We start from the raw sequence: 27,402 nt of genomic DNA on the forward strand, positions 1-27,402 counted from the left end.
AACGGTTTTTTTATTTTGTTTTAATTTGCTCATATACCGCAACACCTTCCACAATTTACAACTATTTTTTTTTTATATTTCGAAGAAACCTGACACATTTTCAAAATGACATGACAAACCTGAAAGAACATAATTTGGAGATTCTGCACATGCATTTAAAATCAAAGTATTATGCTTCTATTAATGAAATTAACATTTAATAAGCATCTGTTGCGGTAATGATACATAGGTTTCGGAAATGAGGTTAAATATTTCGGTAATGAGAATACGTATACTAGCCTGAGATTTAGTTAAAAACAAATTTTAAAGTAGAAAGTCTGATAATATTTACAAAATCATGCGTTCAAGTTCAAAACTGTTTTATTGTGTAGTCTTTTGAAAAAATATTAAAGAAAAAACATGAGAACAGGAAGGCTTATATTAATATTCCTTTGTGTCATATTTAAGTCCCCATTTATGCATTTAACATACTGAAATAAGATGGTCTTGATGACATATGCTGCCTACAAATGCGAGCTCTGAAGGCTGCAGCCATCGGATTGAGAAATGGGCAGCTAATGTCAGCTGGATATCACAAAACATTTGTGTAAATAAGATGAAAAATATTTCCTTGCTGGATATGATTTGGTCTTCTGACCTTTTACCATTCTGTATCTGTTTCGATTAGAGAGAGAGAGAGAGAGAGAGAGAGAGAGAGAGAGAGAGAGAGAGAGAGAGAGGCTGTATCCGAAAGTTTAGACAGCTGACTTGTTCCCTCGCTGCTTTATGAGACAATGACTTTGGCTGCATAATGGCAGCTCCGAGAAATGCTTTAGGACAGACTTCATAGGCAGCAAAATTGAATTCAGGTTGAAATGTAAGCAGCCCTCTCTGTGTTCCGGGATGTCGCAAATCTGCTTGTGGTGCGGAGGTCTGATCGACCCACCCAATTCACACGAGCTCTGTGTGCTCTGCTTGGGGCTTCTCCACCCAAAGGCGGCAATTGTTGGCTCAGGTTGTCCCTTATTGTGAGGATCTCCCGATGAAGGTGCTCAGGACCCGGCTCAACATTGCCCTTGGAGGTTTCTTACTGCAGTGTCCCACTGCCGGCAAAGAGCCGCTGGTGGTCGTCCTCCCCTCGCTCAACCGGTTCAGTTTGTCGCCGAGAGCCTGTGTAACCCACACAAGGTCACTGAGTGCAATTCTCTTTATCGCCTGCGAGTGGCGCAAAGTAATCACTCTGCCTGCAAGTTGCCAGGCAACCTACCGGTAAAACAAACACTTGATGACTTTCCTCCGGTGAAGACGCTGTTAGAAAGTATCAAGATCTGGTATGAATAATATCGTCTAAAGGACAGAAATTCAAAGAAAAATCTTATACCATTTATTGAAATATTGTGTATTTATTAGGTTGAAAGCAGTGAGACAGAGAGAAAGTTAAGCTGCTGATATTGAGTTTTCAAGATACCTCCGGTAAGGATGTGTATACTAAAACGAGTGTTATGATGATTGCGCAAGCTCCATTATAGCGCAAAATATCGTTCTTTTAAAACCAATCGGAGTTGTGAACATGATTTTTGCTGTTTAACACCATATAAATACAGATTAATATTGTTTTTTGTTATATAGATGCCCATAAAAGATCGTTAATCTAATTGTTTACATTTAAATGCATGTTGATTTGATCTGTTATGCTGTACACCGTTAAAGGTGCCTTAATACTGTTTTATTGACTTAAAAAGTCACTTGATTGATTGAGTATTTGTTTTGTCTTGTTTTATAAGGGTGATTTAGTACATTTTAATTGTCAATATATATGTTTATATTTATATGAGGATATTAATTGTTAAAAAGAATAAATATGTTAAAATGTAACATTTAAAATGTTATTAAGATACACAAATAGATTTAAAAGTTTCAAATATCAATATCTATTTTCTGAAATGGGTTTCAGAAATCCTATGATTTATTTTTGTATTGTGAGATGGAAGTACATGATTTATTGATTAATTAATTGTTGTTTATTGGAACTGACTTATGTGGTGTGATGTGTAACTATTCATTTGCATAATGATAAGAGTATTTATATCCTTTACAATTGGTTATATTTGATTTGACATTTGAATGGAGAAAAGTTGATTAGATTTGAATAGAAATGAAGCAATTGTGATTAATGCATTCTGTACTGTATGTATAGATTGGTTTTATAGAAAGGGATAGATCTGATTCTGACCCTAGCGGTCAGTGGCGAGCCAACCGCAGAACTGAACGGACCAAGAGCCTGGTGTGGCCAGCTGTGGCATCTTTGGACCTATGATCATCATCATTTGCCTCCATTTTAAATACAGATAAGAACACGTAAACCTACCCGGGTAGTGAAGAGAACCAATACTTCAAGAAACACACACACACACACACTGAGAACTTCCATGGACTCATTCTTCATTTGAGTTATTTATTTTGAGTTTACTGTGCACTGTGCACTTAGGAAGCCGGCTTAGGTAGGCAGGGAATGTAAATAATTTATTTATTTTTTATAATACATTTTATAATACATTTTTATATTTACCTATTTTGTGTTGTCTGTTTTCTGCTAACCTTTTACTCTTTTAGGCTCCGTAGTCGTATCTAGAGCTTCTGATACTAGCCCAGATCTAATTTACCAATACTTAAATTAGTTATTAATTACACTAGTTTGAGAAAAGGGGGTTACAAGTGGCGAGCCAGCCAGGAGCCTAGTTATGTGTTAGCAGTGAACCAAAATTTTGTTTTTTTCAAGTGTGCTATTTATACTATTTAATACTATTTATTTATAAGCTATTTGTCACATTTATAGATAACTCTTTACCAAACATGGAGTTTATTACGAGCTCAGGTATCAAAGTCCCCAATGCAGTAATAGTGAGTGGTTTGCTTGAGTCACCAGAAGATGAGGAGATTGTAGACTTCCTTAAGAAGTACGGCTCCATGAGACTTGTCCCAGTTACTGACATTAACTCAGAGTTTTATAAAAACCTGATTATTGAGTATCAAGATGGTGCTGCTATTGAAGCCTTAGCCCCTCTTCTGCCCTACACACATGAACTTAAGCACAATCCAGATGTAAAATACTATGTTCAAGCTCTGGCAAGTGTGTACACAACTAAAATTGGCTGCAGTGTTACCAAAGCCTACCTCGATGAAATAAAGAAGTTAGCAAAACTGAGTGGAAGAGGTTTTGAAGAGGTGCTGAAAGACATGATGTCAGAAATCAGTGAGACAATCGAGACTGATGGCAGTGGTGATAATGAGTTTGGAGCCAGACTGCTCAACGCGTCTCTTGACGCATTTGAACCCTCAGACCCCCAGCTGTTTTCTGATTCTTCTCGAGAAAGGTTCATTCATAATGGTGCTGAGCCAAGCTCATCAGCTGATGTGAAGCGAAGTCTGTCCATAGCGGAGAGAGACCTGAATCCACCTGAAATTCAAAAGGTCATTGTTGAGCACATTGTGAGGAGAGATGAATTAAATACACATTCACACTTTCCAATCAAGCTTCGTTCCTTCTCAGGCAAGCTTCCCAGACCCAATAGTGAGACAGATTATGACACATGGCGTTCACATGTTGAGCTTCTCAGAAAAGACCCCACCTTGTCTAATCTTCAGAAATCACGAAAAATCTTTGAAAGTCTGCTCTCCCCTGCAGCGGATATTGTCAAGAGATTAAGCCCTGAAGCTACTCCTGAAACTTACCTTCAACTTCTGGACGCAGCCTTTGGAACCGTTGAGGACGGCGAGGAGCTTTTCGCCCAGTTTATGAATACTCTTCAGGATCCTGGTGAAAAGGCCTCTACTTACCTCTGCCGCCTTCAAGCTGCCCTGAACCTTGCTGTTAAGAGAGGAGGAGCTGCTGCTGGAGAAGCAGATAGACATATTCTGAAACAGTTTTGTCGTGGGTGTTGGGACAACCCTTTGCTCTCTGACCTCAACCTCGAAGGAAAGAAAAGTCATCCACCAGCATTTTCAGAGCTCCTATTATTAATCCGCACTGAGGAAGATAGGCAGGCAGCTAAAGCCACACGTATGAAAAAGCACCTTGGCTCACACCGACAGCGGGTTATGGCAAATTCTCAGAGTGCATGCATCTGCAGTCAACAAGCAACATTCCAGCCTGAGTCTGACCCACTGACAGAGCTTAAACAGCAGGTGGCATCTCTGCAGAGCCAACTGACCACGCTGATGTCTAAAAAAGCCAAGAAAGCCCCAAAGACCAAGGGGAACACTGAGCATCAATCAAGTGGGCCAGTTTCCAAACTTGACCCCAGAGCACCAAGCTGGAAACCTACCAGCTCAAAGACAAGCACCCAGCCGAGACCTTGGTATTGTTTCAACTGCGGCAAAGACGGTCACATTTCCTCAGCTTGCAGTAATGATCCAAACCCCACTCTTGTCAATGAGAAGAGAGATAAACTGAAAGAAAAGCGGCGCCTCTGGGAGGCTAAAGAGCACTCACCAGACAATAGGGATTTTTAGATAGAGTCTCAGTTATAGGGCAAACTGAGGCTGAAGCAGTTCACCAACGCCCTGCTAAAGATAAAAGTGATACCAAACCCAAGTTCAGTGCTACCCTGAATCAATCTAATGTTAGGAAACACCCCTTTAGAGTTCCAAAAAAACTTATAGGCACAAAAAGCACAGGTCAAGTTACCATCCAAGGCAAACAGTTCACCTGTCTCCTTGACACAGGCTCACAAGTAACCACAGTCACAAAGTCTTTCTATGATCAATACTTACATGAGCAACAGATCGAACCACTCTATAACCTTCTGGAAGTTGAAGGGGCCAATGGTCAATCTGTGCCCTACCTTGGATATGTTGCAGTCACAATCACCTTCCCAAAACAGTTCCTTGGAGCTGAATATGAAGTCCCAACGTTGGCCTTGGTTGTCCCAGACAGTGGCACTTCAGGCTACCAGATACTTGTGGGTACAAACACACTCGATGTAGTGTATGGCATGTGTAAAGAGAAAAGTTCAGCAAGTCACCACCCTGTCCCATACGGCTACAGAACAGTGCTGAAAATACTTCAACTGAGACAAGAACAAAGTCATGACAGTAACATCGGGCTAGTGAGAATGCAAGGCAGAGACAGAAAACTAATTCCAGCTGGAGAAACAGTTGTTTTGGAGGGAGTGGCATCAGTTAAAGAGTTCCATACTGAGAGGTCTGCTATCATGGAGTACCCTTCATCCTCTTCTCTACCTGGAGGGCTGCTAGTAAAGCCATGTCTCATTGATCTACCAGGCAAACTACCAGTTGTGGTCTCGAATGAGTCTGAACATGACATTATTATCCCAGCTAAAAGTGTGATTGCTGAGCTCAGTGCAATCCAAGTCATCTTATCTCATAAGCAGAGCGTGACCAATCCAGCTAAACCAGAACCCTCCAAAGCAGCTAACCTAGCCTTTGACTTTGGCGAGTCCCCAGTCCCTCCAGAATGGAAAGACAGAATCATTCAAAAATTAAATAGCATGCCTGAAGTCTTCGCCCAGAATGATACTGACTTTGGAAGGACAGACAAAGTCAAGCATCATATCAAACTGTCCGATGAAACACCATTCAAACTCAGAGCTCGACCGATACACCCACATGACGTAGAAGCTGTTCGTCAACATCTTCAAGAGCTTCTCGACGCTGGGGTGATTCGTGAAAGTGAATCTCCATTCTCCTCTCCAATCGTTGTAGTCAGGAAGAAGAATGGCCAAGTACGTCTCTGTATTGACTACAGGAAACTGAACCTGCAGACGGTGAAAGATGCCTATGCACTTCCGAGGATGGATGACACCTTTACAGCACTCTCTGGTTCCAAGTGGTTCAGCGTCCTCGATCTAAAATCTGGCTACTATCAAATTGAAGTCGAGGAGGCTGACAGGCCAAAGACCGCCTTTGTATGCCCGCTTGGATTCTGGGAATTTAATCGGATGCCCCAGGGGGTGACAAATGCCCCAAGTACCTTCCAGAGACTGATGGAAAAATGCATGGGAGACATGAATTTGAAGGAAGTTGTCGTTTTCCTGGATGACTTGATAGTTTTCTCGAAAACTTTAGAAGATCATGAAGCCAGACTCACTAAGGTTCTCAATCGCCTGAAGGAGTATGGGCTCAAGTTGTCCCCAGAAAAGTGTAAATTCTTCCAGTCTTCAGTCCGGTACTTGGGCCATGTGGTCTCAGAGCATGGCGTGGAGACAGACCCAGAAAAGATTTCAGCGCTAAAGACCTGGCCAGTCCCTCAGCATCTGAAAGAGTTGAAAGCCTTTCTTGGATTTTGTGGCTACTATAGAAAGTTCATTAAAGACTATTCAAGTATAATGAAACCTTTGAATGACTTAACATCTGGATACCCACCTCTAAGAAAGCACTCAAAGTCCAAGGAAAAAAGTGGCCAATACTACCATCCCAAAGAACCATTTCTGAACCGTTGGACTCCCGCCTGCCAGCAGGCATTTGAGATGATCATTGGAAAGTTGACAATGTCCCCAGTTTTGGCCTTTGCAAATCCTGCAGTTCCTTACATCCTTCACACAGATGCGAGTTGCACCGGCCTCGGAGCGGCTTTATACCAGGAGCAGGAGGGACAGCTGCGTGTCATCGCCTATGCAAGCCGAGGGTTATCACGTAGTGAGTCCCGTTATCCAGCTCATAAGCTTGAGTTCTTAGCGCTGAAATGGTCTGTAACAGAGAAGTTCAGTGACTACCTTTATGGCAATCAGTTTACAGTAGTCACTGACAGCAATCCCCTTACCTACATACTCACCTCAGCCAAACTTGATGCAACCAGCTACAGGTGGTTAGCTGCTCTCTCTACTTTCTCCTTTAAACTCCAGTACAGGCCGGGAAAGCAGAATGGAGATGCTGATGCACTGTCGCGACGTCCCCATGGCAATCTGCGTGATGACCCCTCATCTCAAAAAGAGTGGGACAGAATCTGTCAGTTCACACAACATCATCTATCAGATCCAGATAACATTGAAGCTGTGGATCAGGGGGTTGTTCATGCCATCTGTGAGAGACAACTGATCTATTGTGCCAATGATGAAATGGGAAAAGATGGAAACATCTCCCTCGTCGAGAGCCTTGCCATCTCTGGAGATGCTGTACCTGACAGTTTTGAGAAGGAAGATGAGCTTGGAGGCCTCCCCAGTGTCCCACACCTATCAGAAGCAGATCTCAGAGACAAACAGAGAGCCGACCAGTGCATTAGACATGTCATCTCCCAGATTGAGCGTGACGAGAAACCACCACCCACTGTAAGAGCTTTGCTTCCAGATCTACCTCTGTTGTTGAGAGAGTTAACCAGACTTGAACTGCAGAACGGCATCCTCTATAGAACACGTCAAGAAGAAGGCCAAACACAGTACCAGCTAGTCTTACCTGAAGAACTTCGTGAGACAGTCTTAATGAGCCTGCATGACAACATGGGTCATATGGGAAAAGACCGCCTGCTGGACTTGGTCAGAGCCAGATTCTACTGGCCGAGGATGTCCTCTGACATTGAGAAGAAAATTAAGATGTGTAACAGGTGTGTGCTCAGGAAAACCTTACCTCAGAGGGCTGCACCATTAGTGAACATCAGGACAACAAGACCGCTTGAATTGGTCTGCATGGACTTCTTGTCAATAGAACCCGACAGAAGCAATACAAAAGACATTCTTGTGATTACAGATCATTTTACAAAATACGCAGTGGCTATCCCAACACCAAACCAAAAGGCCCAAACAGTTGCAAAGTGCTTATGGGACAATTTCATCATCCATTATGGCATTCCAGAGAAACTGCATAGCGACCAAGGTCCTGATTTTGAGTCACGGTTAATCAAACAACTGTGTGAAGTTGCAGGCATAAAGAAAATTCGAACAACTCCGTACCACCCAAGGGGCAACCCGGTGGAACGTTTTAACCGCACTCTGTTGGACATGCTTGGCACTCTGGAAAACCAGGATAAGTCACACTGGAAGGACTTTGTAAAGCCTTTGGTCCATGCGTATAATTGTACCAGAAATGAAGTGACTGGGTTCACACCCTATGAGTTAATGTTTGGACGCCAGCCACGCCTGCCAGTCGACCTTGCATTTGGCTTACCTGTCAAAGAAGAGCAACAAAAGTCACACTCCCAATATGTAAAACACCTCAAATCCCGCCTCGAGGAGAGCTACAAAATAGCTACAAGGAGTGCTGCCAAGGTGGCTAAAAAGAACAAAACAAGGTTTGACAAGCGTGTTGCTCCTTCAGCTCTGGAAATTGGAGACAGAGTACTTGTCAGGAATGTACGCCTTCGTGGAAAGCACAAGCTTGCAGATAAATGGGAGTCTACTGTCCATGTGGTAGTGAGGAAAGCTGGAGACCTCCCCGTTTATACAGTAAAGCCAGAGACTGGAGAAGGCCCCTGGCGCACACTGCATCGAGACCTCTTGCTCCCATGTGGGTTTCTCCATGTAACACCAGAAGAACAACCTAAACCACTTGAGCGTCGCAAGACACGCCAGAACATTCACAGTGACACCAGAGAAGTTGATCAGTCCTCAGATGAAGATGAAATCACTCCTGTTACTTGGTCCCTAAAAGAACCAGTTCCAGAAGTAACTAGATATATTGTCTCACGAAATGTTCCAAGACACCATGGTCCAAGCCATTCTAATAAGAATCTGACGACAAACCTCAACAAGGTGATTGATGATGTCCCAGCTAATGAGAGTAGTTTACCTGATGTTGCTCCAGTCAACAGACTAACCCTGAATCCAAACTTACCTGGAAATGAACCTGTGGAAATAGAAAACTTACCTGGAAATGAATCTGGAGAAATAGAACACTTACCTAGAAATAAACCTGTGGAAATAAAAAACTTACCTGAAAATGAACCTGTGGAAATAGAAGACCTACCTGGAAGTGAACCTGTGGAAAGAGAGACAAACCTATCTGACAGTGGAAACCTTGTTAAAGGCTCAGATGAGGACTTCACTAAACAACTTCCAGTCCCTTCCGAAATGCCAGAATGTGATGAGACAAATGTTCCTGAAAATGAAGGAGAAAATGAGATTAAGGGGACGGAGGAACAAGTAGTAACTGATGACCTAGTCAGGAGGTCCCTGAGAAATCATCAGCCACCTATGCGGCTGGGTTACAATGAACTAGGAAACCCCCTAGTCACAGTGGTGAAGTCATTCTTTCAAGGGCTGACCACTGTGTGGGACGATCTCATAAGTGAGAGTGATGCATCAGCTCATCCTCCTGTCCTGTCCCTCCCAATGATAACTGTTTAAAGATTGCTATGCACAGGGACGTGCATAAGTTAGGAGGGGAGAGTGTAACCCACACAAGGTCACTGAGTGCAATTCTCTTTATCGCCTGCGAGTGGCGCAAAGTAATCACTCTGCCTGCAAGTTGCCAGGCAACCTACCGGTAAAACAAACACTTGATGACTTTCCTCCGGTGAAGACGCTGTTAGAAAGTATCAAGATCTGGTATGAATAATATCGTCTAAAGGACAGAAATTCAAAGAAAAATCTTATACCATTTATTGAAATATTGTGTATTTATTAGGTTGAAAGCAGTGAGACAGAGAGAAAGTTAAGCTGCTGATATTGAGTTTTCAAGATACCTCCGGTAAGGATGTGTATACTAAAACGAGTGTTATGATGATTGCGCAAGCTCCATTATAGCGCAAAATATCGTTCTTTTAAAACCAATCGGAGTTGTGAACATGATTTTTGCTGTTTAACACCATATAAATACAGATTAATATTGTTTTTTGTTATATAGATGCCCATAAAAGATCGTTAATCTAATTGTTTACATTTAAATGCATGTTGATTTGATCTGTTATGCTGTACACCGTTAAAGGTGCCTTAATACTGTTTTATTGACTTAAAAAGTCACTTGATTGATTGAGTATTTGTTTTGTCTTGTTTTATAAGGGTGATTTAGTACATTTTAATTGTCAATATATATGTTTATATTTATATGAGGATATTAATTGTTAAAAAGAATAAATATGTTAAAATGTAACATTTAAAATGTTATTAAGATACACAAATAGATTTAAAAGTTTCAAATATCAATATCTATTTTCTGAAATGGGTTTCAGAAATCCTATGATTTATTTTTGTATTGTGAGATGGAAGTACATGATTTATTGATTAATTAATTGTTGTTTATTGGAACTGACTTATGTGGTGTGATGTGTAACTATTCATTTGCATAATGATAAGAGTATTTATATCCTTTACAATTGGTTATATTTGATTTGACATTTGAATGGAGAAAAGTTGATTAGATTTGAATAGAAATGAAGCAATTGTGATTAATGCATTCTGTACTGTATGTATAGATTGGTTTTATAGAAAGGGATAGATCTGATTCTGACCCTAGCGGTCAGTGGCGAGCCAACCGCAGAACTGAACGGACCAAGAGCCTGGTGTGGCCAGCTGTGGCATCTTTGGACCTATGATCATCATCATTTGCCTCCATTTTAAATACAGATAAGAACACGTAAACCTACCCGGGTAGTGAAGAGAACCAATACTTCAAGAAACACACACACACACACACTGAGAACTTCCATGGACTCATTCTTCATTTGAGTTATTTATTTTGAGTTTACTGTGCACTGTGCACTTAGGAAGCCGGCTTAGGTAGGCAGGGAATGTAAATAATTTATTTATTTTTTATAATACATTTTATAATACATTTTTATATTTACCTATTTTGTGTTGTCTGTTTTCTGCTAACCTTTTACTCTTTTAGGCTCCGTAGTCGTATCTAGAGCTTCTGATACTAGCCCAGATCTAATTTACCAATACTTAAATTAGTTATTAATTACACTAGTTTGAGAAAAGGGGGTTACACCTGTGTCCTGAACCGGGAGCCGCCAGGTCTGTTTCCTTTGGGTTTCCGGCGGAGGAAGATGAGATGTCTCTGACAGTGTTGGATGGAGACTGGGACCAGGCTCCACGTGGTGCATCAGACACACAGCCATCCTTCTACAAGGAACTGGTGCGCATTCTCTTTAAAGCCGTGCAGGACTTGGAGATTGAGTGGAGCACCCCACAAGAACCCCAGAGAAGCAAGCTTGACTTTTGTTTTCTTCCCTCAGGCCGCCCCGCTGATGCTCGGAGGAAAGTCACCAAAGCGTGGGCTACCCCTCCCCCCATTTTTTTCTTAGGTAGGCTACCTGTGTATTCCCCCCATCAAGGACGCTGTGGCTGCTCACCTCTGCCCCTTGTCCACTCCCTTGGATGGTGTGGCACAGCTTTGAGGGTAGTGAAGCCTCATGACAGCACACCTGTCCGAAAAAGCATACCCGCGCCGAGAGAGGCTCTGTCTGCATTGCACACTATGGCGGTCCTACAGATCTTTTAGGCGCAGGTGCTTAAGGCTCTAGATGAGGGCAGCATGGATCTAAATACCTTCAGGGATCTGAGAATGGCTACGGATTTCACGCTAAGGGCCACGAAGACCACTCATGGTGGTCATGCACAGTCACGCCTGTTTCTCCATCCGGCCTGTTTGGTGACACGGTGGGCACAATCACGGAGCATTTCTCGGAAGAGGTGAAGAGCTCTAAGTCTATGAGCCACTTCCTACCTCACCACCCTGTGTCTCATGGACCAGAACCGGTGGTGCATCACAAGAGTCCCTGGCACAAATCCTCCAGTATATGATGCAAGAAACTGGGTCCTGGGGGACTGCCGTCCGGAACGAAGCCGCTCAAAAACAGCATTTTTCTCCTCAGTTGGTTTTGTGTTGCTCGCCCCAGGGCCCGTCCTCACATAAGCGTCTACAACACCCCCCCCCCCACTCTCGAACACGACCCACATGCTGCGAAGACAGCAGAGGCGGAAAGGGTTAACGCACAGTCCTAATGAATTGCACAGCAACCCGCTTTCTGTCACAGCGCCGGGCGCTTTTAGGCCATCCTCTCTGGTGTCTGTGACTCCCGCACTGGGCAGAAAGGAGGTGCCGCCTTTAGTCTCCCTTTGTCCCTCGCCCCCAGGCAGCAATCTGATGCTGCAGACAGCGCGCGTTGTGCAGTCGCAGGTAGCTGAGATGCTGGCACGCATGGGATCCAACTTTGTGGATCTTGTGATCCAACTGATGTTGCAGCGCCTAGATGCATGGCGTGCCATCGCTAGGTTGTTTTTGATACCTGAAAGTGGAAAGAAAGCATAACATTAAATTAGCATGTCTCACAACATGGGAGAAAAAAATGTATGTACACATCATCATATAGTATAGACTTGTTGCGTTGTGTTGTGTGTGTGTCATGTACATTTCCTAACACTGTAGTGTGTTTTTTTGCTAATTACACCTGCTAGTAATATCTCCAAACCTAACCTCTCTCTCTCCTTCCTTCTGTACTCCTTGAGCCATTCTGGGTTGCTGTTAAGTTTCTCCCTGAACTTTGTCAACCTGGCCTTTGCTAAAGCTTTTTTCTCACTTGCTGACTGTCTACAATGAAGCATCATAAAGCAAAATATCAACAGTTATAACATTTTAAATTTATCTTAAATTCATAAGAGATATTTAAATGTAATAAACAATATGCTTAAATTCTCATTTCCGAAACAGAAGTTCTCTTTACCGCAACTGCTATTAAATGGTTGCGGTATATGAGAATGGTGTTGCGGAGGATGAGGTACCCCAGTATGTTTTGCTAAAAATAGAGAAGCCACGTAGGCTTTGCTCATTTTTTATTCAGTGCATATAATTAGACTTTAATAAAGAACATTTTCATAAAAAATTGTAAATCAAACAATTTTCGAAATGTAGAAAACTACCTGTTTCGGTAATGATAATCAAAATGTTGTGTAAGCATTCTGACAAGAGAATATTTCAAATTTAACTGGAAAGATATAAAGAGATGATCTTACCTGGTAGCCATCTTGAAGTAACTGGTCCATCTGCTTGGTCACTCAAAATCAAACTTTATTAAAATTCTGTATGTGTGCTTTAACAGTTCTCAAAAAGTGTTGCGGAGGATGAGAACACCAGGCATGGACATATCAATTTCCTAATTTTTCTTAATTATTATTATACATGAATATTCAGTAAATTATTTTTCTGTCATCTAAAGTAGTCTAGCAAAACATCCATTTATTTTTTTCCTAAATATTTTTGTTTTAATATGTTTAAATTACAGCATAACGCATGTTCAAACACAGCCGGACGCATTGCGGTAATGAGAATTTCAGCAGAAAATGAGATAAAATTGACAAATTATAAATTCTTATGTTGAAATCACACATTGTGCAAGGTAGAACACAGTATTGTGTTAATTCTGAGGCTTTTTAATATTACTATATTACACATTTTATAGCTGAAATCATTAGTGCCTTGGGTTTTCAATGGTTTCGTGAGAATCACCCATATACAGAGCAGATTTCTGTACACATTCATTATTTTTAGCTATGTGAAAATGTAAAGTTTAAGCTGGGCAATTTTATATATTTTTAATGTTATTATGTTTCCTTTGAATCTAATTTTCTATCACTTTAATGTTACTTCAAGGTTTAAGGGTTTCTGTTTTTATCCAAAGCAAGGCAGATTTCTTGACCTCACACATAAGCAACCTGTAACTTAATTATAGATCACAATCAAACTGTATTCTTACATTGTTACCACCATATCAAAGAGGCATAATTCTTGTGCCTGTCTAGAATATTAAAGAAAGAGGGAAAGACACAAAATCTGGAACAGTAAGTTTGAACTCCCAGACATCATCTGTCCAACTTGCCTGATATCTGCTGTCTTTGTTTAATAATAGTTTGCTTTAATGATAATGCAAAAATAAAAAAAAATCACAATTCCATAAACAATGTTAATGGTTTAGTGGAAACCAATACAAAATAGGAAAACCATGATACACTTTTTAAAATAAAACATTTGATTGTATGTGTTATTGTTTCTAGTGGAAAAACTCTTCTGCAGCATCATTTTCTCAATGTATCCACCGCAGGTCTGTATGATATCATGTGGAAATTTAGACCTGCAGATTTCGCAAATCTTTTTCCACACTCTAAACACGCAAAAGGGTTTTTTTTATGTGAATGCGGAAATGACTTATCAGTTCCTCCACATCGCAAAACTGTACACTACATAAGGTACAAGTGTATGAATGGTCACCAGTATGTATCTCTGTGTGAGTTCTAAAGCTTTGCTGGCAACTGAAGTTCTGATTGCACACACTGCAGTGATACGGGCTGGAGCCGGGTGCAAAAACTACCAGTCTTTTCTTTCTTGGCCTGGTTTCGTGGGCATCCGTCTCCACTGTCTTTAATAAAGTATTGTGGTATCTAATGTGATGATTATGTAGATTACTTTCACTATGAAATGAATGACCACAGAATTGACAAACATACAGGCTGGAGTGTACATTTGTTTCCAGTTGGTCTCTACAGTTTTGCAGTGTCTGTGGAATGAAAGTCTTGTCTTCTGATTGATAAAGGCCATCAAATGGTGTGGATAAAGAAGATAGACCGCCATTGAATGACAAAGTATTTTCTGAGGTACCTAAATGTACAAAGAATAAAAAATTATTAATAAAAAACATTCCCAAACACAACAAAATGACCAACAATGACTATTAAGCATGTTACTTGGGACTTTAGTTTTTACCATTTCCAAGGCTGGCTTCTTCATCCAGTGATCCTGTCTCACTGTGTAGCTGCTCTGAATCAAGTCTACAAAACAGTTTAGACTGGGCCACAAATATTCTATCTAGCCCACATTCCTCATTAGACTTCTGGTCAAAACAACAGTCTGGTCTAGCATCAGAACCAGATCTGCCATCTAAGACTGGATCCTCTGGTTCTGGCTTTACATTTTTCACCAAGACCTGTGTAAACACTGTCTGAAATGGTGATTGGCCCTGATCACTTGGTTCTGTGTGTTCCATGATTTCTGTTTTAAACTCCATTTCTGGGTCCGAGTTGATTCTGCTCTGGTTCGGGTCAGCAGTGAGTTGTTTCGGGTTGTCTTGTTCAGCATGGATCTGCTGTAGTCGTAGTTTGAGGTTGATGTTCTCCTGTTGGGTTTCATGTATTTGACCGCGCACATCCTGCAGCACTTGAGCCATCAGTTTGCTGGTTTCCTTCACTGCGATCTCCATCGCGACCTCAAACGCCCCGCTCAGAGCCACTTTCAGCGCGTCTTCTAGACACCGTGCAATCACATTAACCTCCCCACCGCCGTTCTCACGAGGATTCATGGTATAAAATATTTTTTATCTGACAACGGGTGACAAATAACTACAGGTTTAAAGTCTGTTTCAAAAGTATTAGAAGCCTAACCATTTCTACCTGCAGATAAACAGTGAATTCTTCTTCTGAGGTTTTATTGGCGGTTGGCAAACAACTTCTAGGTGCATTACCGCCACCCACTGGTTAGGAGTGTGGATCAGAATCTATCTAAATAGTCCTGTATCACCCCCCCTTTCCCCCAAAATGCTAATCAAATCCATTTTTCTCTCTCTTCGATAAGGCTACATATCAAACTCTTTCATATTTAGGACATGCTGTTATAACATTTTCCAACTGACTACAATCATAGATATGTATAAAGGCTAGATGGCTCGCCCGCGCTGCTGGCCAATTGAGTGGAACGTCTGCATTTTGGCGGCCATCTTACAACAGGGCGCTCGCTCACTCCTAGCATTGAGTTTTAATGATGCAGGTACTTTTAAATGACCATAACTTGCTTAAATTTTTACCGATTTTCAAACGGTTTGGTTTATTATAAACGTCAAAGATGTAACTATGACACTGCATACCTATACTAAAAATATATAAAAAAATCATGAAACATGTCAAAGCATCCAGTATTATAGCCACGTTAATAACGTTTGTAAAAAACCAAACCGTTTGAAAATCGGTAGAAAATTGAGCAAGTTATGGTCATTTAAAAGTACCTTCACCATTAAACTCAATGCAACGAGTGAGCGAGCGTCCTGTCGTAAGATGGCCGCCAGGTGATGCCATTAGGGACTCAGCGGTAAGCCATCTAGCCTTTATACATATCTATGACTACAATGTCCACATTTTCCCGTTTGATGTCTCCCTATTCTATTCAGAGTTTTATCAAGTCCAGTGTGGCCAAATCTAAGTCTTGATATTATAATTTCTTCCCGTCTGTTACTCCCTGCTGTTCTATATATACCAACTATTCATTGAATTAATACCAACGTCCTGATCTTTCCTCTTCCCATAGTTTTTGCCATCTACTCCTCACACGTTGTTTGATTATATATTTCATATCACTCTTGCTATATTTTATTTGTATATCTATATCTATTTTCTTTGTTGCTTCCTTTGCATATTCATCTGCCAAATCATTTCCTATTACCACCCACATGAGCTGGCACCCAACAAAATATCCCAATTATACCCATCATCTGAATTCTGTATGGTTAGAAAAATCTTAATCAGAATATCTTTTCTACTTTCTGAATGACTTGTTCTCACAGATATTAAACTTGAACTTGAGTCAGATCATATAAGTGTCCTTAAAGGCGCTCTAAGCGAATAATGTGCGACGTCACTTCCTGTTGATGTTTGAACTGTTTTCAAACAGACAGAGCGTAGCTAACTCCTCCCCCTCCCCCTCCCTTCCGTGCTTTCATGAACGCGCCCAACCCCCACCCCCAAATCCTTCTTGTCGTTTATTGGCTGGAATACTTTGTTTCGTTTTGTGCTGCTAGGTTTGGCCATTTGTTGATATTGCCGTTTGTGAAGCCTGGGCTGTCTACAGAGATCGCGTTTTTTTACAGTTTGATCAGCGGACAGGCAGCAAGCAGATAGTGAGGAGATGTTTCCGGTATGTAACAAAAAATGTTTTATGGTCTAAAACGCTTCAATTCGCTTAGAGCGCCTTTAAAGGTGCTCTAAGCGAATTGAAGCGTTTTAGACCATAAAACATTTTTTGTTACATACCGGAAACATCTCCTCACTATCTGCTTGCTGCCTGTCCGCTGATCAAACTGTAAAAAAACGCGATCTCTGTAGACAGCCCAGGCTTCACAAACGGCAATATCAACAAATGGCCAAACCTAGCAGCACAAAACCAAACAAATAGTCCAGGCAAACTAACTCATTTTGGAGCAAAAAATAGAAGTAATTGTAAAAGAATTTTTTTCAGCATAGATCATTTCTATGAGGTGTCCAGAACAACATACTAAAAGTCCTAAGAAATCCTAGTTGAGGAAATATGTTAATTTCTCATCAATCCGAAATGTGTGCCAATAAGGCCAGACTACAATACACCCCAATGGGGCTATTTTTTTCCTTTACTCCTATCAAAATGAAACTTTACACAATGAAAGTACCCATGAAAAGTAAATTTTTTTGTATTACAAGTTGCTTTGAAAATTAAATTTAATATGCATATGAGCTATACACTAATCGAATATGCCCAAAATATACCCAAAAGTAACTTTTTGGTATTACAAGTTTCTTTTGAACTGAATTTGAATATCCACATGAGCTTTACACTTATTTAATATGTCCTAATTTGCATAGGCAGAAACATCATTCATATGTTTGATAAATATATCAGCCCAATGTTCATCCAATCATCCTGCTGCTTTTAGACTGGCCTCTAACCTGAAAACTGCCTGGCTTGGTAAGTCCTGCCAGCTGTATAACCCCCACCGGTATAATCTTCAGGGTCACGGAGTAACACAAGCCTGAACAGAAGGGGAGAGTTGTGTTTTTTGTGTGTGTTTTTGTTATTACATTTTTTTATGTTTTTTATCCAGCCTGGATCCTCAACCCCTTCTCTGTGGCTTTTGGTTCGGGCACCCCCATATCATTTCCTGGTTTGTTCTTTACTTGGTTCTTCCACTCTGGGTTATATTCATCTGATAAAATTGCCTCACTAAAGCAATCTGAATTGCAGCACTAGCAAAATCTGTACAATTTAAATGCATGTTAAGCTAAAAAATAGATCAATACAGTAAATTTATTAACAAAACACAAGAAAGACTGATTCCTTTTTTCTTAAGGTCACTAGTATAACAGCATAAATGTACCTGAGGTTTCCTTGCAGCATTGATATGGGTAAAAAAAATTGCATTACAAAATACATTCATTACAATGCAGTGCAATTGGCCATTTATTTTGTTGGGGCACTATTATGAGTCAGTGCTGAAACAATTTATATAAAATCCTCTTATGTTTCAGAATTTAAATGACATTTTTATTAAGAATGTGTAATTGATTGTTTTCCATACTTACATTTTAATTAGGGAACGAAAACCTATACCATATTATAGATTTTTATTTAAAAGCAACTAAATGATTTCAGACTTTTTCCATTCAAGATGACACATCGAGCTCTTCAAACAATCCAACCACAATCATTTTGAGGCTGTAATTCTACATCTCGTCTATTTGGCATAGGAAAGGGATGGCACTGAAAAAAGTAAAGAATGACACGAGCTTTCTCAAACAAGCTAAGGTGTTTAGCCAGTCACAGGAAAATGTGGGAAAAGGCATCATCATTGCAGGTGAAAAAGCTCTAGTATCACTGTATGGGGGCAAAAGGATGAATCACTGGACATGCTGAGATAACAGGCAATTCTTTATTAAAGTAACTCAGAACTCATCTCCAGTGGAAGCTCAATCTCTTCCTCCAACGTCAGCAGCTGCAAAGTTCCATAGTCGTTGGGTCTTTTACCAAATGATGAAGTGGAAAGGGGGAAGTGAACCTATGGACCCAAAACCTTGGGGGTGCCATGTTTTGGATGGGAGATTAATGCCAATAATGACTGATCAGCCAAGCAGCGTAACGAGCCAACACCATGTCATTTTTTTCCCAGGCTGGGAGGACCAGCTTAAACCAGCTACTGCCACCTTAAATCAGCAAAAACCAGTTACCAGCTTATGCTGGTCTTAGCCGAATTTTTGTTAATCACTGCTGTGACTAAACCAATACGCATAGGTCTAAAAGGTACCAAATTGTGAAAAGCGCTATATAAATAAAATTGAATCGAAAAAAATTAAATACATAAATAAGATGCTCACTTACATTTTAGGCTATAGCGTTACATTATAACCACATTATACTTTATAGCGGCATTTTCCGGGCTTCAGATCTGGATGGCATGATGCACACAGCAGCTCTAAACTTCAGCTCAATCATTACATTTGCAGAAAGATTGATCCATACCATTTAAAATCATGTTTACTTACTGCTGCACTTTTGGAGTTGATAGTTACGTCCACTGTAGTTGCAAGAAAGACTGCAGCACAAAGAGATGCACATGCAAAAAACATGGACCCCCTTGCACTAACATTTGTGGAAAATGTTGTGGTAATAGCTGTACAAACTCACAGTTGCCTGATTTATCAGATGAATATGACCCAGAGGGGAAAAACTAAGCAAAGAACAAACCAGGAACTGATATAGGAGGTGCCAGAACCATGAGCCACAGAGAAGGGGTCGAGGATCCAGGCTGGATTTAAAAAAAGATGTAAAAACAAAATCACCAAAAAACAAAAACACGAAAAAGGCCTCCCCTTCTGTTGCTACCTTGTTGTGGTGGGGAGGCTTGTGTTCCTCCGTGACCCTGAAGATTATACCGGTGGGGGTTATACAGCTGGCAGGAACTACCAAGCCAGGCAGTTTTCAGGTTAGAGGCCAGTCTAAAAGCAGCAGGATGATTGGATGAACATTGGGCCGATATATTTATCATATGAATGATGTTTCTGCCTATGCAAATTAGGACATATTAAATAAGTGTAAAGCTCATGTGGATATTCAAATTCATTTCAAAAGAAACTTGTAATACCAAAAAGTTACTTTTGGGTGTATTTTGGGCATATTCGATTAGTGTATAGCTCATTTGCATATTACATTTAATTTTCAAAGCAACTTGTAATACAAAAAAATTTACTTTTCATGGGTACTTTCATTGTGTAAAGTTTCATTTTGATAGGAGTAAAGGAAAAAAATAGCCCCATTGGGTTGTACTGTAGTATGGCCTTATTGACACACATTTCGGATTGATGAGAAATTAACATATTTCCTCAACTAGGATTTCTTAGGACTTTTAGTATGTTGTTCTGGACACCTCATAGAAATGATCTATGGTGAAAAAAATTCTTTTACAATTAGTCTGTCGTAAAACGCTATTTTGCCTGGACTAAAAGTATTCCAGCCAATAAACGACAAGAAGGATTTGGGGGTGGGGGTTGGGCGCGTTCATGAAAGCACGGAAGGGAGGGGGAGGAGTTAGCTACGCTCTGTCTGTTTGAAAACAGTTCAAACATCAACAGGAAGTGACGTCGCACATTATTCGCTTAGAGCGCCTTTAAAGGTGCTCTAAGCGAATTGAAGCGTTTTAGACCATAAAACATTTTTTGTTACATACCGGAAACATCTCCTCACTATCTGCTTGCTGCCTGTCCGCTGATCAAACTGTAAAAAAACGCGATCTCTGTAGACAGCCCAGGCTTCACAAACGGCAATATCAACAAATGGCCAAACCTAGCAGCACAAAACCAAACAAAGTATTCCAGCCAATAAACGACAAGAAGGATTTGGGGGTGGGGGTTGGGCGCGTTCATGAAAGCACGGAAGGGAGGGGGAGGGGGAGGAGTTAGCTACGCTCTGTCTGTTTGAAAACAGTTCAAACATCAACAGGAAGTGACGTCGCACATTATTCGCTTAGAGCGCCTTTAAAGGTCTATTATCTTCTACCTACTGTGATGCAAATAAAATTGCACACTTCACCAGTGTATACCGACATGTTATCTGAAATTCTTCGGTTGACTTTTACATCAAACTCTGTTACTATAAAAGCCACTCCTACCTTATCATCCTTGTTTTTTGAAGCATCCAAATATATATGTATGTAACCAAAATAATTACCTTGTATATACGTATTTGTTGTTTGCGCACTTGGTTTAATTCCTTCTTCATTCCCTTTAATAATGGCATATCTACTGGCAGTAAAATTAACCACAATGGTATTGTAGCTCATGGAACTGTTGGACTTATTGAAGTTTCTTCTATTTCCATTTCTTTTAATACTTTAGGCACTACCCAACCAAAACTTTTGATTTCTTTCTTCTCTTTTCCCAACACGGTGCTATAGAAATCCTTGCAGGATGATAACAGTGAATCTGGAGACCGGAAATCTTTTTTTAAAAAAGTCAATTAAGTCAACCAACGAGCTTCCTGTTTTTTACACCGATAATAAAAACCTAACAATTTTTATAATATTATTATCTTATTAATGTTTACTACAGGCATACATATATAAAAATACCCCCACTGTTTTGTGTATTATTTATTAATTATTTACTCCAAACATTTACCATGATACCTGCAGTGACGACTAATGATTAAGAATATTTATTATGCATTTTTCGTTTGTGCACCGATACTTATCTCCCATAATCTTCCATTAGTGACATCTGAGGTGTCCTCATTTGTAAAAAAAAAAACAAAAAACTAGCCTAACTAGATTTTTATCTCTATATTTTGAAGACTTAAAAAACAGCCTTAAAGATGGTTGGAATTTTCACATACAAACAGCATTCTCTTAAGAGTCAGAGAATTACTTTCTTTGTTAGTTACTTTCTCATATACTTTCAGTGGTGGTTTCCTGGACAGGGTTAGATTTATCCAGGACTACTTATAATAGAACATTTAAGTAGTTTTTACAAACAAACCTTACAAAAACAATACTGGTTTGGATGATGAGTCAAAACAGTGGCACTGATATATGAAAAAATATGTTTTTAAATTAAGGCAGCTCAAACATGAATTTTAGTCTGGGACTAGGATAAGCCATGTTCGGGAAACCACCCCTCAATGTATCTGAGGTTATATGCACAATGCAATATCCACTGGGACTGCAATTCATAAAACTGTAACAACACAGACATACAGCTGTTTTTCAGGTTGATTATGAACATAACACAATTACAGAAAAAATTTGTGTTTATTTTGGTAGAAAAACATTTCAAGGTTTAATGGATTCTGTTTTTATCCAAAACAAGTGCAGATATCTGCTGTCTATGTTTAATATAGTTTGCTTTAATGGTAACAGGAAAATACAAAAGCAGAATTCCATAAACAATGTTAATGGTTTAGTGGAAACCAAGATATACTTTTTAAAATAAAACATTTGATTGTATGTGTTATTGTTTCTAGGGGAAAAACTCTCCTGTGTAAAACCTCAAGGAAACAAAGAAAACATCTTGCATCTTCTGCAGCATCATTTGCTCAATGTATCCACTGCAGGTCTGTGTGATATCATGTGAAATTTTAAACCTGTACCTTTCACAAATCTTTTTCCACACTCTAAACATACAAAAGGGTTTTTTTTAATGTGAACATGGAAATGACGTATCAGTTCCTCAACATTACAAAACTGTACACTACATAAGGTACAAGTGTATGAATGCTCACCAGTATGTATCTCTGTGTGAGTCCTTAAGCTTTTCTGGCAACTAAAGTTCTGATTGCACACACTGCAGTGATATGGGTTGGAGCCAGGTGCAAAAACGAGCAGTTTTTTCTTTTTTGGCCTGGATTCGTGGGCATCGGTCACCACTGTCTTTAATATAGTATTGTGGTATCTAATGTGATGATTATTTAGATTATTTTCACTATGAAATGAATGACCACAGAATTTACAAACATACGGGCGGGATTGGACATTTGTTTCCAGTTGGTCTCTACAGTTTTGCAGTGTCTGTAGGATGGAAGCCTTGTCTTCTGATTGATAAAGGCCATCAAATGGGGTGGATAAAGAAGATAGGCAGCCATTCAATGACAAAGTATTTTCTGAGGAACCTAAATGTACAAAGAATAAAAATGTATTAATAAAGAACATTCCCAAACACAACAAAATGACTATAAAAAAATCCAAACAACGACTATTTAGCATCTTGGGACTATTAGTTTTTACCATTACCGAGACTGGCTTCTTCATCCAGTGATCTTGTCTCACTGTGTAGCTGCTTTGAATCAAGTCTCCAAAACAGTTTAGACTGGGGCACAGATATTCTGTCTAGCCCACATTCCTTCTGGAAGTCTGGTCTAGCGTCAGAACCAAATCTGTCATCTAAGACTGGATCCTCTGGTTCTGGCTTTACATTTTTCACCAAGACCTGTGTAAACACTGTCTGAAATGATGATTGGCCCTGATCACTGGGTTCTGTGTGTTTTATCATTTCTGTTTTAAACTCCATTTCTTGGTCCGAGTCAGCAGTGAGTTGTTTCGGGTTGTCTTGTTCAGCATGGATCTGCTGTAGTCGTAGTTTGAGGTTTATGTTCTCCTGTTGGGTTTCATGTATTTGACCGCGCACATCCTGCAGCACTTGAGCCATCAGTTTGCTGGTTTCCTTCACTGCGATCTCCATCGCGACTTCAAACGCGCCGCGCAGAGCGACTTTCAGCGCGTCTTCTAGACACCGTGCAATCACATTATCCTCCACAATGCCATTCTCACGAGGATTCATTGTGTAAAATAGTTTTTATCAGGTAACTGGTGACAAATAACTACAGGTTTAAAGTCTGTTTCAAAAGTATTAGAAGCGTAACCATTTCTTCCTGCAGACAAACAACAGTGAATCTGGAGACCGGAAATCCTTCAAAATAAAAGTTACTGAACTCAACATACGAGCTTCCTGTTTTTCACACGACTAATAAACACCTAGCAATTTAAATAAATATTATCTTATTGTTTACTACAGGCCTATTAATTTAAAAATCCCTACGCTGTTGTGTGTATTCTGTATTAATTATTTATAAAAAAAAAAAAAAACACATCTGCAGTGACGACAAATGTTTAGAGTTTATTAGATTATTTATTATGCATTTTTCGTTTGGGCACAGATCCTCCCATAATCTTCAATTAATTAGTGAAATCTGAGGAGTCTTCATTTGTAAAATTAAAATAAATAAATACAAACAATTTCTGCTAGTGTTGGAAGTGTGGTTTAATCAGCAATTGCAATTAGCTGTATATAAAATCAATATATGTTAATGGCACTGCTACTACAGTGACCATTCAAAAGCCAAGCTGACTAGTACTGGTCTATGATATGTTCCCCAAAATGTGTGTGTGTGTGTGTGTATAAAAGACACCAAAACTTAAGAGAGGTGTTGTATGTTACATTTTTTAATAAATATCTTTAATAAAAAGGCAGAATATCATATACCACCACCTTCTGCAGCATTATTTGCTCACTGGATGTACTGATGGACTGTGTGATTTCTGGTGGAAACGTAGACCTCCACAGTTCCTAAAACTTTTTCCACACTCTGTGCATACATAAGGTTTTTCCCCAGTGTGAATGCGGAAATGGCGCGTCAGTGCCCCTGCATGGCGAAACCGTACATCACATACTGAACAGGCGTATGGACGCTCGCCAGTGTGTATCCGCAAGTGAGTCTTCAAGTTCTCCAGGCGATTGAAGTCCCGATTGCACACAGTGCAATGATACGGGCTGCAGCCAGGTGGGAAAAGTTGCTGTTTTTGTTTTTTTGGCCTGGTTTCATGTGCACCTTTACTCGCTGTCTTTAATGCACTGCTGTGGTGTTGAATCTGATGATTGTTTAAATCACTTTCACTATGGAATGCATGATCACAGGATTTACAAACATACAGTCTGGACTGGACATTTGTCCTCAAATGGTCTCTACAGTTTTGGGGTGGCTGGATAGGGGAAGTCTCGTCTGCCGACTGGTGGAGGCCATCAAATGGGTTGGAGAACGCAGGTGCACAGCCACTGGATGACAAACTGATTTCTGAAGTACCTAAAGAAATATTTATGAAAATATAGAAAAAACAAAACATAAACATAAATTCATCCCAAGATTTAAATATTTTATTATGGTGGGACTTGTTTATAGTATTAATTATTACCAAGGCTGGGTCTTTGATCCATTGGTGCTGTCTCACTGTGTTGCTGCTGTAAATCAGGTCTCCAATCCTCTAACATTTTAGACTGGGCCATGGCTATTCTGTCTAGTCCTAACTCCTCATTAGATCTCTGGTCAAAGCAACAGTCTGGTTCAACATCAGAATCACATCCAGAGCTGACATCCAAGACTGGTTCCTCTGGTTCTGGCTTTTCATTCTTCACCTGAACCTGCTCAAACATGGGCTGAAATAATGATGGGTCCTGATCACTTGGCTCCATGTGTTGCATGTGATCTGTTTTAAACTCAATTTTTAGGTCTGAGGTATCATTTTCTGTAAAGACATAAATCACATTAAGACATAAACTTCACAGTTTAAAAAATGTAAAGAATTTAACAATAACTTAAAATAAAATATGAAATATTATATGTGACCCTTATATCAAAACTTGATTTTTGTGAATGTGCATACGACCGTTACCTGGAAGTAAACGTTGAAAGCTCATTCATGGGGTTGTTATTAAAGGGATAGTTCACCCAAAAATGAAAACTCTGCCACCATTTGCAACCAAACGTATCAGAAGCACCATTGACATCCCTAGTAGAAAAAAACAGTACTATGGGGATTCTGATCAGTTTGGTTACAAATATTCCTCAAAATATCTTCCTTTGTGTTCATCATAACAAAGAAATTTAAACAGGTTTTAAAAAACATGAGTGTGAGTAAATGTTGACAGGAAGTTTCTTTTTTGGGTAAACTATACATTAATGTATAATCAAATATGATAATAAAGCATATTTGACATGTAGTCCAAGTGAGGGTCTCTGAGCTTGGAATTTTATCCCCAAACCAGAGTCCTCCCCGCCCCCCTTAACTGGGAATCTGGGATAGATATACCAATTGAGAGTGAGGTGATGCAGAAAGGATGCTGCAAAAACTGTCACGTGACAGAGGTGAAGCACGGCTATAACTCCTTTAATTGATTAGTTGGATTACATGACCATGCTCCTCCTGAACTTAGTTAAACAAACTTTGAAAATTTGAAATATTATACAAATCCATGGTTTTGCTTCATTAGAGATTTATTAATCCACTTGAGTTGTATGGTTTACCTTTAGGAAGGATGCGGTTTCTGGACCTCAAAAAGTTGAGATTTTTTTACGTTTATAAGAAAGTCATAGATGCGTTGGATGGCATTCACTGTGATGTGATTGAGAAGAATTTTCATTTTGGGGTGAATTATTTACTTTAACATCATTACCTTTTTTTTTTAGGTATATGCTTTGTATTCTTCAACCCACATTATGACTATTGTGATAGGACCTTTAAAAAACGCACCGTTATTGTCTGATTCGTGTGTTTCAGTTGAGCGTACATAACCATCCTCGTCTTTCTTATGAAAAGATTGACGCAGCTTCTCGCAGCTCGCATATTCATCTGCTTCCTCTGACTCCTTTTCACACACATTCGCAGATGTATCTGCACCTAGATTGTCCGAGTCGACTATGTAAAGGTTCGGATCAGCAGTGAGTTGTTTTGGGTTGTCCTGTTCAGCGCGGATCTGCTGTAGTCGTAGTTTGAGGGTGATGTTCTCTTGTTGGGTTTCATGTATCTGCTTGCGGACATCTTGCATCGCTTGAACCATCAGTCTGCTGATTTCATTCACTGCGATCTCCAGCGCGACCTCAAACGCATCTTCTACACACCTTGACACCGCGGATATCACATGATCCTCGTCGATGCCTTTGACACGAGGATTCATGATCATCAAAAATACTTACTCTTTAATTCGGTACCAAATATTTAAAGGTTAAAAGTCAATTTAAACATTATTGGCAGCGTATCTCTACTAGCTGCTGAAGGAACGGGTTTATCTGGAAACCGGAAATCTTTCAAAATTAAAGTCACTGAACTCAACGAGCTTTCTGTTGCAATTTAAGATGGGGAATTTTGGAAAATTGGAAATTAAAGGAAATTATTTGTTCATTTTGGGTAATTTATACAAATGTATCACAAACATTATCTTCCTCAACATTTTGACCTATTCTTAATGTGTCCCACAGTTTTCATATATTTTTCATATATGGAAAGTTTCCAAAATTCCCATAATTTATATATATATATATATATATATATATATATATATATATATATATATATATATATATATATATATCCCTAGTTGGGATATGCCAAGCCACTTAATGTTAATAGGTGCTGAATAAAGTATATATATATTTAACAAAAATTATAAGATCATAAATTAATAAATAACACACTGTTGAGAGTTACTACAGGCACGCTCTTATAAAAAATGTAGACTGCTAAATGTATTTATGATGAAATATTTATCCCATTTACCATGATAAATATATGTGATGACCTACTATTATTTAAGAATTTTTATATGCATTTTAATATGTGTAGTGATAATCTAATTAAATTTCCCATTGGAGACATTTGAGGTTCAAAAAAAGAAATACAAAAATACTTTCCTTTAAAGCAAAAATATT

At 39.5% G+C, this 27,402-nt stretch overlaps 4 protein-coding genes and 1 long non-coding RNA gene across 6 annotated transcripts; 1 reads left to right on the forward strand and 4 right to left on the reverse strand.

Moving 5' to 3' along the window:
* Positions 1–683: 683 nt before the first annotated feature.
* Positions 684–12,896, reverse strand: LOC141281858 (uncharacterized). Its single transcript, XR_012336230.1, has 2 exons — positions 10,861–12,896; positions 684–1,149 (listed from the first exon to the last, which is right to left on the reverse strand). It is a non-coding gene; the product is annotated as an uncharacterized lncRNA (long non-coding RNA).
* LOC141281857 (uncharacterized) lies at positions 7,456–10,582 on the forward strand. Its single transcript, XM_073813661.1, has 2 exons — positions 7,456–9,618; positions 10,343–10,582. Exon 1 carries the CDS (start codon positions 7,497–7,499, stop codon positions 9,273–9,275), a length of 1,779 nt encoding a protein of 592 aa, XP_073669762.1. The 5' UTR covers positions 7,456–7,496; the 3' UTR covers positions 9,276–9,618; positions 10,343–10,582.
* A 527-nt stretch (positions 12,897–13,423) lies between the features above and the next one.
* Positions 13,424–15,348, reverse strand: LOC135778911 (uncharacterized). Its single transcript, XM_065289569.2, has 2 exons — positions 14,629–15,348; positions 13,424–14,523 (listed from the first exon to the last, which is right to left on the reverse strand). The coding sequence occupies exons 1-2, from the start codon at positions 15,218–15,220 to the stop codon at positions 14,030–14,032; spliced, it is 1,086 nt and encodes a 361-aa protein (XP_065145641.1). The 5' UTR covers positions 15,221–15,348; the 3' UTR covers positions 13,424–14,029.
* A 6,611-nt stretch (positions 15,349–21,959) lies between these two features.
* Positions 21,960–23,595, reverse strand: LOC135778910 (uncharacterized). 2 transcript variants are annotated; one of them, XM_065289568.1, is made up of 2 exons: positions 22,937–23,595; positions 21,960–22,815 (listed from the first exon to the last, which is right to left on the reverse strand). In XM_065289568.1, exons 1-2 carry the CDS (start codon positions 23,481–23,483, stop codon positions 22,235–22,237), a joined length of 1,128 nt encoding a protein of 375 aa, XP_065145640.1. In that variant the 5' UTR covers positions 23,484–23,595; the 3' UTR covers positions 21,960–22,234. The 2 variants fall into 2 exon arrangements, with proteins under 2 accessions (XP_065145640.1, XP_065145639.1); XM_065289567.1 differs by having other exon boundaries at positions 22,931–23,595.
* A 338-nt stretch (positions 23,596–23,933) lies between these two features.
* LOC135778909 (uncharacterized) lies at positions 23,934–26,926 on the reverse strand. The gene is made up of 3 exons (XM_065289565.2): positions 26,228–26,926; positions 24,893–25,222; positions 23,934–24,783 (listed from the first exon to the last, which is right to left on the reverse strand). The coding sequence occupies exons 1-3, from the start codon at positions 26,655–26,657 to the stop codon at positions 24,203–24,205; spliced, it is 1,341 nt and encodes a 446-aa protein (XP_065145637.1). The 5' UTR covers positions 26,658–26,926; the 3' UTR covers positions 23,934–24,202.
* Positions 26,927–27,402: the final 476 nt, after the last annotated feature.

This window comes from Paramisgurnus dabryanus, chromosome 2 (assembly GCF_030506205.2).
Source record: "Paramisgurnus dabryanus chromosome 2, PD_genome_1.1, whole genome shotgun sequence".
Taxonomy (NCBI): Eukaryota; Metazoa; Chordata; class Actinopteri; order Cypriniformes; family Cobitidae; genus Paramisgurnus; species Paramisgurnus dabryanus.

Coding starts and splice junctions, on each gene's coding strand:
- LOC141281857 (XM_073813661.1), top strand. CDS start 7,497: ATGTCCTCTGACATTGAGAAGAAAATTAAGATGTGTAACAGGTGTGTG.
- LOC135778911 (XM_065289569.2), bottom strand. CDS start 15,220: ATGAATCCTCGTGAGAACGGCGGTGGGGAGGTTAATGTGATTGCACGG. Junction 14,524..14,628: donor AGAAGCCAGCCTTGGAAATG/GTAAAAACTAAA, acceptor TTGTACATTTAG/GTACCTCAGAAAATACTTTG.
- LOC135778910 (XM_065289567.1), bottom strand. CDS start 23,483: ATGAATCCTCGTGAGAATGGCATTGTGGAGGATAATGTGATTGCACGG. Junction 22,816..22,930: donor AGAAGCCAGTCTCGGTAATG/GTAAAAACTAAT, acceptor TTGTACATTTAG/GTTCCTCAGAAAATACTTTG.
- LOC135778909 (XM_065289565.2), bottom strand. CDS start 26,657: ATGATCATGAATCCTCGTGTCAAAGGCATCGACGAGGATCATGTGATA. Junction 25,223..26,227: donor ACACGAATCAGACAATAACG/GTGCGTTTTTTA, acceptor ATGTCTTTACAG/AAAATGATACCTCAGACCTA. Junction 24,784..24,892: donor GGATCAAAGACCCAGCCTTG/GTAATAATTAAT, acceptor ATATTTCTTTAG/GTACTTCAGAAATCAGTTTG.